The sequence below is a fragment of the Diorhabda sublineata genome, chromosome 6 (genome assembly GCF_026230105.1).
Source record: "Diorhabda sublineata isolate icDioSubl1.1 chromosome 6, icDioSubl1.1, whole genome shotgun sequence".
Lineage (NCBI taxonomy): Eukaryota > Metazoa > Arthropoda > Insecta > Coleoptera > Chrysomelidae > Diorhabda > Diorhabda sublineata.
In genome coordinates, this window is record NC_079479.1 from 14,845,741 (window position 1) to 14,860,557 (window position 14,817).

The following is a 14,817-nucleotide window of genomic DNA, read 5'->3' on the forward strand; positions in this document are numbered from 1 at the left end:
GTGCTTAACAGATCTTATTGCTCGTAATCATGCAATGTGTGTGCAAAGCAATACAGATTGCCTCATGCTTGCCAACAACATGCACCATTGAAAGATCCTTCAGGTAATCATTATTATTCTCGTATAACTTTTTTTTTTCAACATTATGAACTAATTTTGAAAATTTTACTGTTTTTCAGCACTATGAGGTGAGTGAAAACTTGGGCCGGAACCAAACCGGGAATAATAGACTAAGTGGCCTTTCTTATGTCTGTGGACAAATGCACAATATAACAAAATAGAGAAGATTATCTTAAGAAATGTTTAGATTTATTCTGCAAAGAAAAACGAAGATCGTAGATTTTGTTCAAATAAATTATTTACTGTTAAATCTTGATATTTTATCTTTTTTGTTAATTAAACTTTTTTATTTTTTGGAATTCCTCCTTTTATTATTTAAACTTCTTTCTTTATTATCATCGAATGATTGAATAATTATTTTTTATATTTTCATTTTTTTGGCAGAGTTTTCTTTATTCGTTAAAAAATAAACAAGTACATTTATTTTACTCTAATAATACTGAAATAAAAAGATGTTTTTTGATAAATCGTATTTTTTATAGTTTTTTATTTAATTGAAGTAAGTTGCCCCCCCCTGTATAGTTTTCGGTCACAATATATTTGAATTGATGGTACACAGAGAAGTGCGATGTTCTCTGACTTGGAATGTGGTTTGGGAGGTCGGGTTTATCCTTGAGGTTCTCATGTACATAGTTTTATGTATTCATTTTGAGTCCTCTTGCTTCAGCTGCTTGCTCGAACTCGTCAACTGCTCATGTAAGAGCCGAAGTGGTTCGTGCCATGATATCAACATCATCCGCATAGGCGGGGTGCGTGCTGCGTGGGCCTCTTGCAAATTGTTTCTCCAGGATTCGTTCGGATGTTTCTTGCGACACCTTCAATTGAAAAATTGAACAGATGTATCGCTAGTGGGTCTCCATGACTCAAGTCTATGTTCACAGTAAAAACTATGCCTAGAGACCCCGATACCTTCACTTTACTACAGGCGTTCCTCATTGTCATAACCGTACGCACCAGCTTCTTTGGGACGCCAAACCCCAGCAGGTCCTCCAACAGCTGATCTCTGAGGATACTGTCGTACGCCTGGCGGAAATAAATGAAGGGGTGATGAAGATTGACATTGTACTAGTAGGTCTTCTGACGGAACGTAAATATGGAATAAACAGTGGAACGGTTACAGCGGAAACCGCACTGATACTCACCTACCTCTTTCTCCATGTACTCTACCAGATTTTGGTTCAACTAGCAGGTAAGTATTGATGGGTCATATGAATATTTTAGACACCATAATTCTCGATTAATCAATTTCCCGATAATTTATACATAGGTATTCATAAGCACGGTATACATATTAAAAAATACTTTGGTATTTCATTGCCACAATCCCACAACGATAACTTTTTCCAAGTGTAATGTCTTTTATCGTTGGAAACTAGTTTATAACAAATAAAATTTAAAATAAAAATCATATTTCAAGCTATAAACAGATAGATAATTTTAATTATTTTTACATATTTTTGCTGTTTACATTTTGTAACTATTTTATATCGATTAATTGAGCATTCTAATACCACAAATTGACAGAAATATTTGTTTGTTTTTCAAAGATATTACAGGTACTAAAGTATAACTTAAGCTTATGTGTTTTTTTGTGTTTTCTATACATTCTAAGATAACTTTTAAATCAATGTTTTTGGTGACAGAATAGAAAATTTTCAAATTAATGACGGAAGTGTCACTTTCATATCCCTGTTGAAGTTTTTGTATAGTATAATCGATGGCTTCTTTAAAAATGGAAAGTTTGATAATTGCATCTTCATCTGGATGGCTAATCCTGCATAATATGGTGGAAATATTATTTTCGTGATTCCAACGACGATATATTGATATTGAAAAGTTATCCACAAACTTTCCTCTTTCTTCATCTGAAAAATAAACAATTCAGACCATATAACAAAAGCAAAACGAAATAAATTAATTTGAAATATTGAAACTATTTCTTTATTATTGAGTTGTAACATACTTTTAATAATTGAATAGACTACAGTTATGAAAATTTTATATTGATATTAGATTTGGATAAAAAATTATGAATGTCTTTTAGTTACTAACCACATGAAAAACAAAAGGTTTTGTAAAGTAAAATAAAAAAGGTTTTCCTTCCACATTACACTATATATCAGATTAGGTATGCGCCCAACATTCACACAACAATGAAGAAATTTGGACTGTTATTATGGGGTTAATTTTGCTAATTAATGTTACGAACTCGTCCACGACATGTACCGTAAAGTCGGTCGTTTTCGGCTATGATGAGTCTAAAGTTTGCCGAATGCGAGGGCTATTTTTTCATGTTTTTATATTGTTAGACAATCTAAAATTGGGCTGGCATTCATCTTTTCATGTCAAATGTGTCAGTACTACGACAACTGTATGTATCAAGTAGGTGTGGCAACGATATACAGTGCTTTTCAGATAAAAGTATCCACCTTTAATAACTTTTGTAATACTGGTATTTAGAAAAAATCCAAAAACACGTCAATTTATGTTGGAAGGGGCAAGCATTATGGCTTATTTAAACTTACTGGAAAAGCCACCCCCTCACCCCTAGCAGCATCCCCTTTATTTTTTTAAATTACTTTTCATATTTTTTATGTAAAATTTGGATACTCCTCTTTGAGCTGATTTCAAAAATGTATAATACTTGTAGGTTAAAGTGGTTAGTTTTTGAGATAAACAATTTTTCTTTTAAGGGCACAAATTTTACTTATTATTTACTTTCACCTTATTTGCCTGTACTAAAATGCTATTTATTATGAAGTTACAATAAGTGTTCAAAATGAGTACCATTCACTTCCCTACAATGGTATAATCTATTTTGAAATGCCTCTCTGAAATTGCTTAATACGGCTGGATTTAATTGTCGACATTCATTTTCTATCCTCTCTCGTAAATCATCCAGAGATTCTGGTTGGGTAGCATAAACTTTTGTTTTTAAATACCCCCATAAAAAGAAGTCTAGGGGTGTTAAATCCGGTGACCTAGGTGGCCACTCCATCATCTGCCCCCTTCTACCTATTTAACGAGCGGGGAATGTTTCGTTTAAAAATTGTCGGACAGGCATAGCATAGTGTGGGGGAGCTCCGTCTTGTTGAAATACCAGTAAATCTTCGGAAAGGTTATCATCATTTTCTATTATTGTTGTAATACGTGGGTCAACCCCTTCCCTGAGTAACTCAAGATATGATTCACCATTTAAATTTCCGTTGATGAAGGAAGGTCCGACAATGTGGTCACCTAGGATACCATACCAAACGTTTAACTTTTGGGGATGTTGTGTATGGAATTCACGCATAATATGTGGATTACTTTCAGCCCAATATCTACAATTATGCCTACTTACTAAGCCATTTAATGACCATGAGCATTCATCAGAAAAGCAAATATTGTTTAACAATTGTGGATTGTTATTGATAATTTGCGTCATTGATTCGCAAAACTCTAGACGACGATCAAAATCATCTTCATTCAACTCGTGCACCAACTTAACTTTGTATGGGTGGTACTTGAATTTATGTAGAACTCGGAAAACTGTAGAAGATGAAACACCGATCGCTCTACTTATTGTTTACAACGATTGGGGTTGTTGAGCCTCTAAGCTGACTTGCCCTAAAATTGCCACTTGGATTGCTTCGTTATTTACGAGTCCCTCTCGCTTATGCACTTTATTGCAAACAGACCCTGTTGTGGTAAATTTCTCCATCAGTTGAATTACATACTTATGAGTTGCATGTCTTCCGTCATGTAATTCGTTAAATATTCTAGCAGCAGCTCTTGCACAATTATTATTTTGGTAGTATAAACCTACAATTTCAATTCTTTCTTGCAAAGAGTAAACCATTTCAGAGAAACAAAATAAATAATGTATCAAATTGCACTATCAATAGTGACTACAAATTCTAGTTGACAATGTCAAACTTTAATAAAAAGTAGAGTTTTTTGTTGTTTGGATTTTTTAAGTAGAATAAATAGCACAGTTAAAAAGATTAAAGAGTTTGAACTGTTGTACAACCCATTTTAGGACAGGCAAATAAGGTGAAAGTAAATAATAAGTAAAATTTGTGCTCTTAAAAGAAAAATTGTTTATCTCATAAACTAACCACTTTAACCTACAAGTCTTATACATTTTTGAAATCAGCTCAAAGAGGAGTATCCAAATTTTACATAAAAAATATGAAAAGTAATTTAAAAAAATAAAGGGGATGCTGCTGGGGTGAGGGGGTGGCTTTTCCAGTAAGTTTAAATAAGCCATAATGCTTGCCCCTTCCAACATAAATTGACGTGTTTTTGGATTTTTTCTAAATACCAGTATTACAAAAGTTATTAAAGGTGGATACTTTTATCTGAAAAGCACTGTATATAAATGTTGAGATTTAATTAATCGAACTCTATTCTCTATTAAATAAATAAAACTCGTTCACGACAAGCACCGTGAAGCCGGCCCTGTTCGGTTATGATGGAAGAGTCCAAAGTTTGGCGAATGCGACGGCTTTTTTTATGTTGTTATACAATCTGAAATTCATCATTTTATGTGAAAGTTATCAGTACTTTGGCAACTGTATATATTAAGTGGGTGTGGCAACGATATATATATATATATATATATATATATATATATATATATATATATATATATATATATATATATATATATATATATATATATATATATATATATAATGTTGAATTGTTTTAATTAATCGAATTCTGTTCTTTACTAAAAAAGTAAATTTGGATATTTACATGTTTACAATCACTACTCATATTTTATTACTACTAATATAGGTCAGCGTTGAATTTAGGGAGTATCTAGGGGGCGCTAGAACCCCAGGCCTCGAGCAGGTAGGGTCATCGCGAAATGAGTAATTTGATCATTTATTTTAAAAGCTATATTGGATCCAATAATCGAATTTATTCTTATTTATAATACATATTTAGTTTAAAACCAGTATATTACATTTAAAAAAGTTTAAGCTGATTTTGAAGTGGGCCCTTAGTCGATTTTAGCCCGAGGCCCCACTACTTCTTTATCCAACGTTGATAAGTGAGCACAACATTTTATCATAGCGACGATTTGTTTATATTGTTTTTTTAACTAATTCTTAGGAAGGCTCTTTTATTCTTGTGATTTATTTCTTTACTTTCTAGAATTATCGACGAAATTCCTTTCTGGTATAAATACGTGTCATAGTAAACAGATCAAAGTAGTAAAATATAACCGGTAAATTTAAATATATTTAATAAGTTAGTTCAGTCTAGTGTAAGCTTTTAAATAAATTAAGTAAGCGAAAATTCATGTCACCTTTGGTAATTGTTTAAATAAATAAGAAAACACTTCACATTAATAATATACTTCTATCGAGTGATAAGTAAATGGTATGATGCAGATGAGTGTCTTGTGGCAGGTATAATTCATTAACGGTTCTCTGCGAGTTTATCTTGCAGATCTTGTTTTTTTAGTCTTCTATCCTATAGTGAGTGGTTGAATAGTGTTCATTAGTTGGTTGCCATTGTTTGCACAGCGGTTTTTATATGTTTGAGTTGGTTCTGATAACATCGTTTATGAATGGTATATTTGGTGAATCGTTAAATTTGAGACATACCACTAAGCGCCGAGCATCATTCGCAGAGTTTTGTATTGAAAAGACTGAATAATTTTTGTATTTAAAGGCTTGCTACATCCCCAGATCTCGACTCTGTATGTCCATAAAAAGGTTAGTACGGTTTTTCATATTAGAATTTTTTTTCTATTGTTAGCTGCGATTTTCTGTTTATTAGCCAGTACATATTTTTGATTTTTATGTCTAGTTGTTTCTTCTATCTAAGAATTCGGTATAAATGGAGGTCTAGATATTTCACTGGAATAATGCTATTAATAATGTAAATTTGAGGACAGTCGATGTTTTTTGTGGTAAACATAATTTGGTTTGATATATTTCCACTGTTTGAACCAGGATTCCAAGAATGTTGGATGGTTTTGAAAATTTTTTGATGCTTGAGTTGGATATTTATTTGATGAAATCACTGCTTTATCATCTGCAAACGTTGCTATGAGTGTCCTTGGAGTGGATTGTATATCAGTGTAAATAGTAGATACAAGATCTGCCCCAGAACACTGCCCTGAGGTACACTTTCATGATTTTAATTCTAAAGTGTCCCTTCTAGGTATTATTTGAGGATACTGCGTTCTTCAATAATCACTGCATATATTCTGTCCCAATAATAACCGTTCGAAAACTTTGGATATTATGAGAAGGAGGCTTATTGGTCTGTAATCTCTTCGGTTGGAGGGTTTCCGGGTTTGTTTATCATTAATATGGGTATTAGTATCCACTGGATGGGATAGTAGCATCACCTTAACATGCTATTGAATATTATACTTAAGAACACTATTGTTTTTCTATGGAGGTTTATGCGAATTGGGAGAGCTTATTTTTGTGGGAATTTCGCTTGATGTAAAAGCTTTCAGTGGCGGTGATCTGAATACTTGAATATGGATGGCGTTTCGAGCAAATATTTTTCAGTTTTCCATCTATCCTATAGATGGGATCACCTTTTTAGAAACACCCTGTATATAACAAGAAAGATAATGTGTAAGTGGACCACTTAAGTAAGTGGAACTCCTATAAAACACCTGGTGTCTAGGTGGATTGAATTTATATACTGATTGTCCCATAAATCATATCACGGAATGATAAATTGTTTAAATATTATATTTTACTTAAAACTTATTCCGACATATATTAATTTACATAATAAAGTTAATTTAAATGAACCAAAATTATTTTTACAACATCTCATTGACGTTAGTATACTTGAAATCATGTATTACAAAAGTGAACTTACAATCAAATAGGTTGTTATATTTATGTGCCCATACGTGCCATTCCACTGTAGCATTTCTTGGTAATCCAGTAACAACTACATAATCAACGATAGCATTGTTAGTTCTTTCTTCCCATATTTTTCTACAAGGTGCAATATACGATACGTCAGTCACATAACAAATTCCCTAAAAAAATTACACTCATCAATTTGAACTCAAGGTACTATTTTTATTTAAAGATATTTTTGCAATGGAACAAATATATAAATACATACAAACAATATTTTTTGCTGTGAAGGGAAAAACGGTGATATTGAAAAATTATATTACAAAATTCAAGTCAGAAAATGATCAATTTGAATTTTGAAAATAGTAGGCTATGTATAGTCCAGGGGGAATAGCCGCATGAGTATTTCACCTCAATTTTTTTATACGATCCATGCATAGTCAGGACAACCCATATTTACAAAATCCTTCTTAAATTCTTTTTCCAAAACTTCATCGATGTTATTCATCTTTTTGGGGTGTAGTCCCACCTAGCAGATAATGCGGCGTGCATATTCTCTCGAAGTATGAAACTCCAGAGCACTACACCTGGGTGCGTATGAAATAGAAGACGAAGATCTCTGGCAATTAAAGCCATCCCACATTCTAGACTTTTAAAAGTAATGGAATTAACAGATCAGCTGTAAACACTGGATTGTCCAGTATCGCAGCAAGAATGGGGGGCACAATAGATCCTTTGGGTCTCAGTGTATACGAGACCGCAAATCCATACATGCATACAAAGGTAAAGAAGAAGTGGTGTGTCACTGATTTTTTGAGCTTCCATGGTATTACCAGAGGTCGACAGAATTCTATTAAATCTTCTGGAATACCTCCTTCTGATGCCCATGGAAAGCATGACAAAAGTGTCTTTTAAACCCCAGATGAAGTTCTAGAACTTATAAGTGTTAAGAATTGATCAAATTGACAGCTAACCCGACCTGTCCCAACTTTGACCCTATCCTTACCTCACACTATTTTGTTTTATATAGGCGATAAGCACTTTTTGATATGTTCACGTGACAGAGAAAAAGCGAAATGAAATGACAGGCAAATCTCAAGAATTGTTAAGCATTGAGCAGCAATCCGACGATTGTTTAGCAAGAGTTTTGTTAATCAAAACAAGTATTGTCAAACGATTCAAAAGGTACCTTTTGAAACTCTGTTTAATAAACTGAACATTTTGTCAACTTCGGACTTCATCATTTCCCAACAAAGAACCCAAACCCACTGAAAATAACAATAATAAGACAACACAATAAATCTTTCAGGGTCAGGCAGACTCATAACTCAAGACTAGATAATCACGACTAAGTGTTTTTACCTGAGGAGCTGAGTGTTGAGAAGGTGCACAAAATGTTCATGAATGGACTCTAAATTATAGTTCAATGCCTTAAAAAACGACTTCAACATTTCCTTCGGTGTGGTAAGAATAGACACTTGTTCACATTGTGATGAACTGATTTTGATTATAAGAGGAGCATTTATGAAAAGCCAATAAATTTACGGAATTAAATAGACATTATAAACTAAAAGCAAGAGAAGACATATTTATGGATGTATCGTTTGACTTTGAGCAAAATCTACCTTTACCACATATAAGAACTAGCTTCATGTTTTTTGGAAGTGAGGCACTGTTTTGGGATCCACGACATGGCGGATTATTCAGTATTAATGTATTTTTACACTGAAGATGTTGCAAAAAAAGGTTTTGCATTATCTTTATCATAAAGATATTTCTAATGATCATTTAGTTATCTTCAGTTATGGATGTGCTGACTAGAATAAAAACCATGTTATGATCTATTTCCACTATATGCTGGTACAATGTTTGAAGGTTATCAAAGAAAATAACCCACATATTTCCTATCAATGGTTATTCTTTTCTGGCACCAACTGTTGACGAAGATGATAATAGCAGTGGTTACGAATAACTTTACTAGAGTTGAAAAACAAGAAATTCTTGTAGTAAAACGTTTTGTTTATGTATTTCAATAAAAAAGGCAAATATGATAGTTTTTCAATTATTTTTAAAAAAACTAAATACCCTATTGGCATCAAGTGTATTAAAAAATATTTCTCCTAATACATAGAAGCTTAGAAAAAAATGGATTCAAATACTATCAATTTATCGAATTTTTATCGATTTCTCAAATATTATATTTTTTAACGTTGGTTGTTTTTGAAATAAACCCTTCAATTGTTCTCAATGTAATCGCATAAAAGCTGAACTGGAAAAAATAGGGGATCTCAGCTGAATACTACCAACCAACCGATGGAACACCTGGTGACAAAGAAAATATTTATTTCTTAGAATATATTACCTGTACAACATTTCTCAAACTAAATTTAGGATCCACAGCCATCAAAACTCTCTTTAAATGTCTCAAAACCAACCTACATTCAGATTTTATTCCTCCTTTGACCATTTCCATACTACCTGGTACTAATCCAATTTGTCCAGCTGAAAAAATATTTTTTAATGGAAATATTATAACACAATCAATGTTTACCTAAATGAATGATATTTTTCACTCTGATACTTTGACTGTATGGTCCAATATTTGCTGGTGCCCAATGTGATCTGCTCTGCACATGTATGGTTTGTCTGCGAATAAATATGTAATGAAAATATTGCGAAGATTTCCTTAGTATTTATAAACTTATTCATCTGAAATTACTGGTAATATTTCACTAAAAATTTTGTATACAGTACTTTCCCGAAGACCTCGTTTCAGTTGTTAGTGGATAGAATCCCTTGTTTTTACAATGTCTAACTAATGCTAGTTTTAAGTTATTTATATTTTTTGTTAGGAAAAATGTAGTTCTCTACAAAAATTTATTTTTCAGAGACATAGAGAGTGAGGTCAAAAATAAACAGAATTTGCCTGAATAGCCCTAAAGCTTCTTAATCCTTTGATAGCTTAAACAAAGACTTAGAATGATGGTAATATTTCACTAAAAATTTTGTATACAGTACTACTTTCCCGAAAACCTAGTTTCAGTTGTTAGTGGATAGAACCTCCTGTTTTTGCAACTGAAAACCAAACATGAAAATATTGCCTTGTAAACAAAAAAATAGATGGAAAGATCAAATTGTGCAGAATCAGATGCAGGACAGAAAGAAATGGAGAACAATAGTCGATGCTTCAAAAATATGTGATAAGCTGTAATTAATTAGGGATAAAATAAATATCGACCATCCACAACAATATTCAATTTGAGCGGCTCAATAGATTGTATAGCCTTGTATATTTATACAGAAACCTACAGGCGTTACTCAGTTCATTTTTGACTTAATTCTTTCTACTTCGTCTGCAGTTAAGTTTGTTGAAAATTTTTTTTTCTACAGTTAAATTGAAATTCATCTATATTTCTACATATATTTTAGTTTTTACGACTATTTCCCATTATTTTTATCCAAATCTGTAACTATACTAGCTACTACTGTCTTTAAAACCTCTTACCTTTCATCGTTTTTATCGCCAGTATTAGTAGATGGTTCTTTCCATAAAATAGCTTCCAGCCTTACTGGGTTATCAGCATTCAGGGGCACTTGCACGCAAGCTCTAGTGGGTGGGTTTGCAAAACTAAATGTATCAACATAAAGTTTATTCAGAGCAGCATATTCCGCCATATCGCCAATGTACATTGTAACCGAACACACATCTTTCACAGTATGATTGTACTTTAATAATTCCACTGAAAAAGGATATGAATGTTTATTAAGTAGAAATCAATTGTGAAAAAGATTTCCTCACAACGTTAAGCATAACTAAAAATTTAGAATTGATAAGTATCATCAATATCTTCGTTAGATATTTCTTAATTGATCTGTTAGACACTAGATGCTGATTCTGACTACAGTCAAAATTAGTCAGAATCTTCAAGTTCGACGACGGCTTAATTCGCGAAAATTACGAAATGGACGACATCTGTTAATTTTCTTTCAAACTTCAATAGAGTTGAACAACAAAGCCAGAATACGAGATAATTTTGTTGTTAAATAAACAAAAATAGAGTTATTTTACATTTTAGTGAAATAATATTCCTATTTAAAGTGCTTTTCTAAGTAAAAACAAACACACTTCGAAAACAATAAAAACGTGGTAAAAGTTGGAGTGTTATATATGTACAGTTGTTAAAATCCTATTCTAGTGGCAAATAAAACTTCTTCTACATATTCGAGTCTATTCCTCCTGTACTTACATGAAAAAATGTATTTTCAATATTTAACTACATCATTCAGATTAATCATTATCTTATGATGGCTGGGAAGTTGGACCTGGCGTCTTTAGACAAAAACTTTTAATGGTTTTTGGATTTGTTCTTTCTTGACCACCTTCTTTTGGTCTGATTCTGACTCCAATAGATATATTCCATGATGTTAAATAGGCTCTTAAACTATAAACAGTATCAAACACCCGTATACATTGTATTGTTCCTATAGAAGCCAAATTCAGCGCCATCTAGTGACACGTTATTTTAGCCAATAGCCCAAGAATTATTCATGTAATAGACGACGGCTGCGAAAGTTCATACTAACATATTTCTGAAATGTCGATACTTCTAGAAATATATGATTAATTGATTTTACTCCTGCTCCAAATCTGGTATCTGCGTTATGTTCATATTTATTCAAAACTGTCCAAAATGGAACTTTTATTCTATCTGTTGAAGCCGTATTTATACAAAAATACCTGATTCTACCTTACGGATAATGGAAGACGGAAGACCAATTAACATGCACGTCAATTTTTTAACATTGCAAACTTAATGTAAAAAGTGAGGGGTTGGATGGGGTACTTTGTTCCATATTTCTTGTACATCGAGTGCCCGATGCTTTTTCACAATATAATTTTCATTCATCATTATTTTAAGTTTATTCTGAAAATTATTCTTAATTTATCCGTTTTATTTATTTTTTAAAACTATATTTATTCTTCACTTTTTACTTTCTTAATTGATAACACCCTCGTTTAATGGCTTCGCTGTTCATATACCTACATCTCGTCGAAATTTGTATGGAGCCATAACGGTGTAGTTAAAACAGTAAGGTTTTAACTATTTAGTTTGCTTTAAAAGCGTTTTATATTATTTTTTAAACTATACTTATTTGGAATAATGTGGATACAATTTGGGTATTAGAAGAAAATACGAGAAATTGTTCTTCCAGAATAAAAATCAACAACTATATCTCGAACAAAGGTACTCAAATAGACAAGCGTGAAATATTAATGGATGTTTGTATTGGATTTTGTTTCATTGTGCTTCATTTTCCAGGAGTTTGTACATTCCTCTACTGTGTGCAAGTCATCTTGGGGTAACTGCCGCTCAGACTTGGCAAAAATCTTTGTATCATCAGCAAAGAATGTTGTTTTAATATTCATAGCAAGATCACTAATGTAGATCAAAAAGAGAAGGGGACCAAGAACAGACCCTTGAGGTACTCCTCTAAGAACCTCGTGCTTGGTTGACAAAGTACCATTCGCTTTCACTTGGAACTACCTAAGCTGGAGAAAGGATGAAATTAGGGCCGAAAGATTCCCTCTTATTCCAAAATGCTCTAGTTTGTGTAACAATAATCTTTGAGGGACTTTGTGGAATGCCTTTTCAAAGTCCAGATATATGACATCCATAGCATCTCCATTGTTATAAGCAGTGGTCTACTTGTCTAGACATGCCAGAAGATTTGTTGTTGTGAATCGACCAGACATAAACCTATGTTGGCTTTTGGGTACAATGTCATTTTCTATTATGAAAGTTATTAGTTCCTTTGCTATTATCTTCTCCATAACTTTACACTGATGACAAGTCAAACTAATCTGTCTATAGTTTGACGCTAGACCTTTGTCTCTTTTTTTAATATAGGGATTAAAGTTGCTTGGCGCCACATATCAGGAATTCTCCCAGTTTCCATCTCCTTGAACATTTTTCTCAGAGTTGATGTTATGGACTTTGCACGGCGTTTTAAAAATATTGTAGAACTTTGGTCTGAGCCTGGACTGGAATGGTTTTTCAAGTTGTTAATGGCTTCTTCTACTTTTGCATCAGTGAAATTTATGGTAATAATGCTGGAAATTATTCTTGTATTGTCAGGCAAACTAGGCAATGCATTAAGATTCTTGATTTTAGTAAATGTCTGCTCAAATTGGTCTGCAAATGCTTCAGCTATTTGTTCGCAATCACTTACCACTTTCCTGTGATTGGATCTTTTAATGTTATGGAAGTTACCTTGCACATCAGGTTTCGGTTTACGTATTTGAAAATCTGTTTTTGGGAACTTTCAAGCACCAGTCCATTTTCATAGTTTCTTCTTGCATAATCCATTTTACTTTTCACCAGATTGTTTTGTTGTTGATGTGCAGGATAGAATTCAGGTTTACCACTTTTCACGTACTTGTTGTAATATATAGTTGTTAATTTTATTATAGTCCACACCCCAAAAGTCTCTTTTTTGTATTCTTTTCGTATATTTACTAAGAACTTTAAGGGTGTAATGTTACCGTGTGTGTTAGTGCCGTATGCGCGAGGTAATATTGTGGCTAAAGTATTTAACCAAATTAAAAAAAAAAACACTTATATATTGTAGCCAAATCAATGCTCTACTCCGAAGCAAAGACCGATTAACAAAAAACAAAAAAACAGATTTACAATCCACCGCACAGTATGTCTCAAATATGAGCGCGCACATCACTGAAATGTAAAAGAATGTACATAAAAACACTCTGCTTCGGAGTGAATTGAATCTTGAACTTTGCAGTCATCAACTGAAAAACATAAAATGTTAAACAATGAGGGCACAATTTAACCCCTACGAACGGATGTTTATGTAGAGAAGGTTGCCTAGTCACAGTCGTTGAGCCCAATTTTCATTAGTATGGGTATAATTGTTTATTATCGGGGCGGAGTCTGCTACACTGTAAATTGCATGGTCGGAAAAAATATTGTTCAGCATACGCAAGTACGTGAACAATAATGTATGGGATGTTACTCCATTACTAGAGGATACGGGTTCTAAAATATATTAGGTATCTTAAACAACAAAATATCAGATACCGAAAAAATAAATTTCATAACGTATCAATAGATTTATAACAGAACAAATATTTAAATATTTTCTCATCTTCTAAGATCCTTAATACGCCTTTTGTTAATATGTTGCGGATTGATGATTTCTGGTAACAAACATTTGAAATAAAACTCCTCTAGATGCTTACACATTTTTTGGTCCCAGATGTTGTCATCTCGAAATATCTATAAAAAAAAACAATTATGTTAAGTATTAGTTATAATATACTTATTGGATAAACTTACAATTTCAGACTCAATTCCAATAGGTGTCCAAACAATAAAAATACAATAACGACGTTGTATTATATGGAGCTGCCCTTGTACTTGATAAAAGTAATTGCTGCTACGTTTTAAAAACATACGTCCTTTCCGAAGTTCTGCAAATTTAATAATTTGTTTTTGGATGGCGTCTATAGGTGTCGTTTTAGCTGCTGAATAAGGATACTTCACCTCAATAATGCCGTTATCTCATATTAGACCATCAGGTGTAGCTGCCAAATAGGGCTTTTCAGCATCAATGAATAAACCGCATTCTGCTACAGCGACGTTGTGGATTTCTTCATACAAACGAATTGCAATTTTTTCATGTTCTTTGCCCCAGTTTGTGGCTATATTGCTATGAAATGGATTGTACAGAATTGTTTTAACAAGAGCGGCGCAGTGGGTATTTGCACGTTGTTTGCAAATTTGTCCGAAAACAGAAGCTGTTAGTCTCTTAGATCTCTCTTCTTTCCACAATAAACAGTCTGCTT

The 14,817-nt window shown here is 32.8% G+C and overlaps 1 protein-coding gene across 3 annotated transcripts in view; it reads right to left on the reverse strand.

The window, feature by feature from the left end:
• Positions 1 to 482: 482 nt before the first annotated feature.
• LOC130444855 (uncharacterized) overlaps positions 483 to 14,817 on the reverse strand; it is a 30,388-nt gene continuing 16,053 nt past the window's right edge. The window contains exons 8-12 of one of the 3 annotated variants that reach the window (XM_056780148.1): positions 10,459 to 10,693; positions 9,505 to 9,599; positions 9,316 to 9,455; positions 6,967 to 7,132; positions 483 to 1,985 (exon numbers count right to left, since the gene is read on the reverse strand). In XM_056780148.1, the coding sequence (XP_056636126.1) occupies positions 1,612 to 1,985; positions 6,967 to 7,132; positions 9,316 to 9,455; positions 9,505 to 9,599; positions 10,459 to 10,693 (1,010 nt within the window). In that variant the 3' untranslated portion in view covers positions 483 to 1,611. The remainder of the gene's footprint in view (positions 1,986 to 6,966; positions 7,133 to 9,315; positions 9,456 to 9,504; positions 9,600 to 10,458; positions 10,694 to 14,817) is intronic. The other 2 variants (XM_056780149.1, XM_056780150.1) reach the window with 2 other exon arrangements.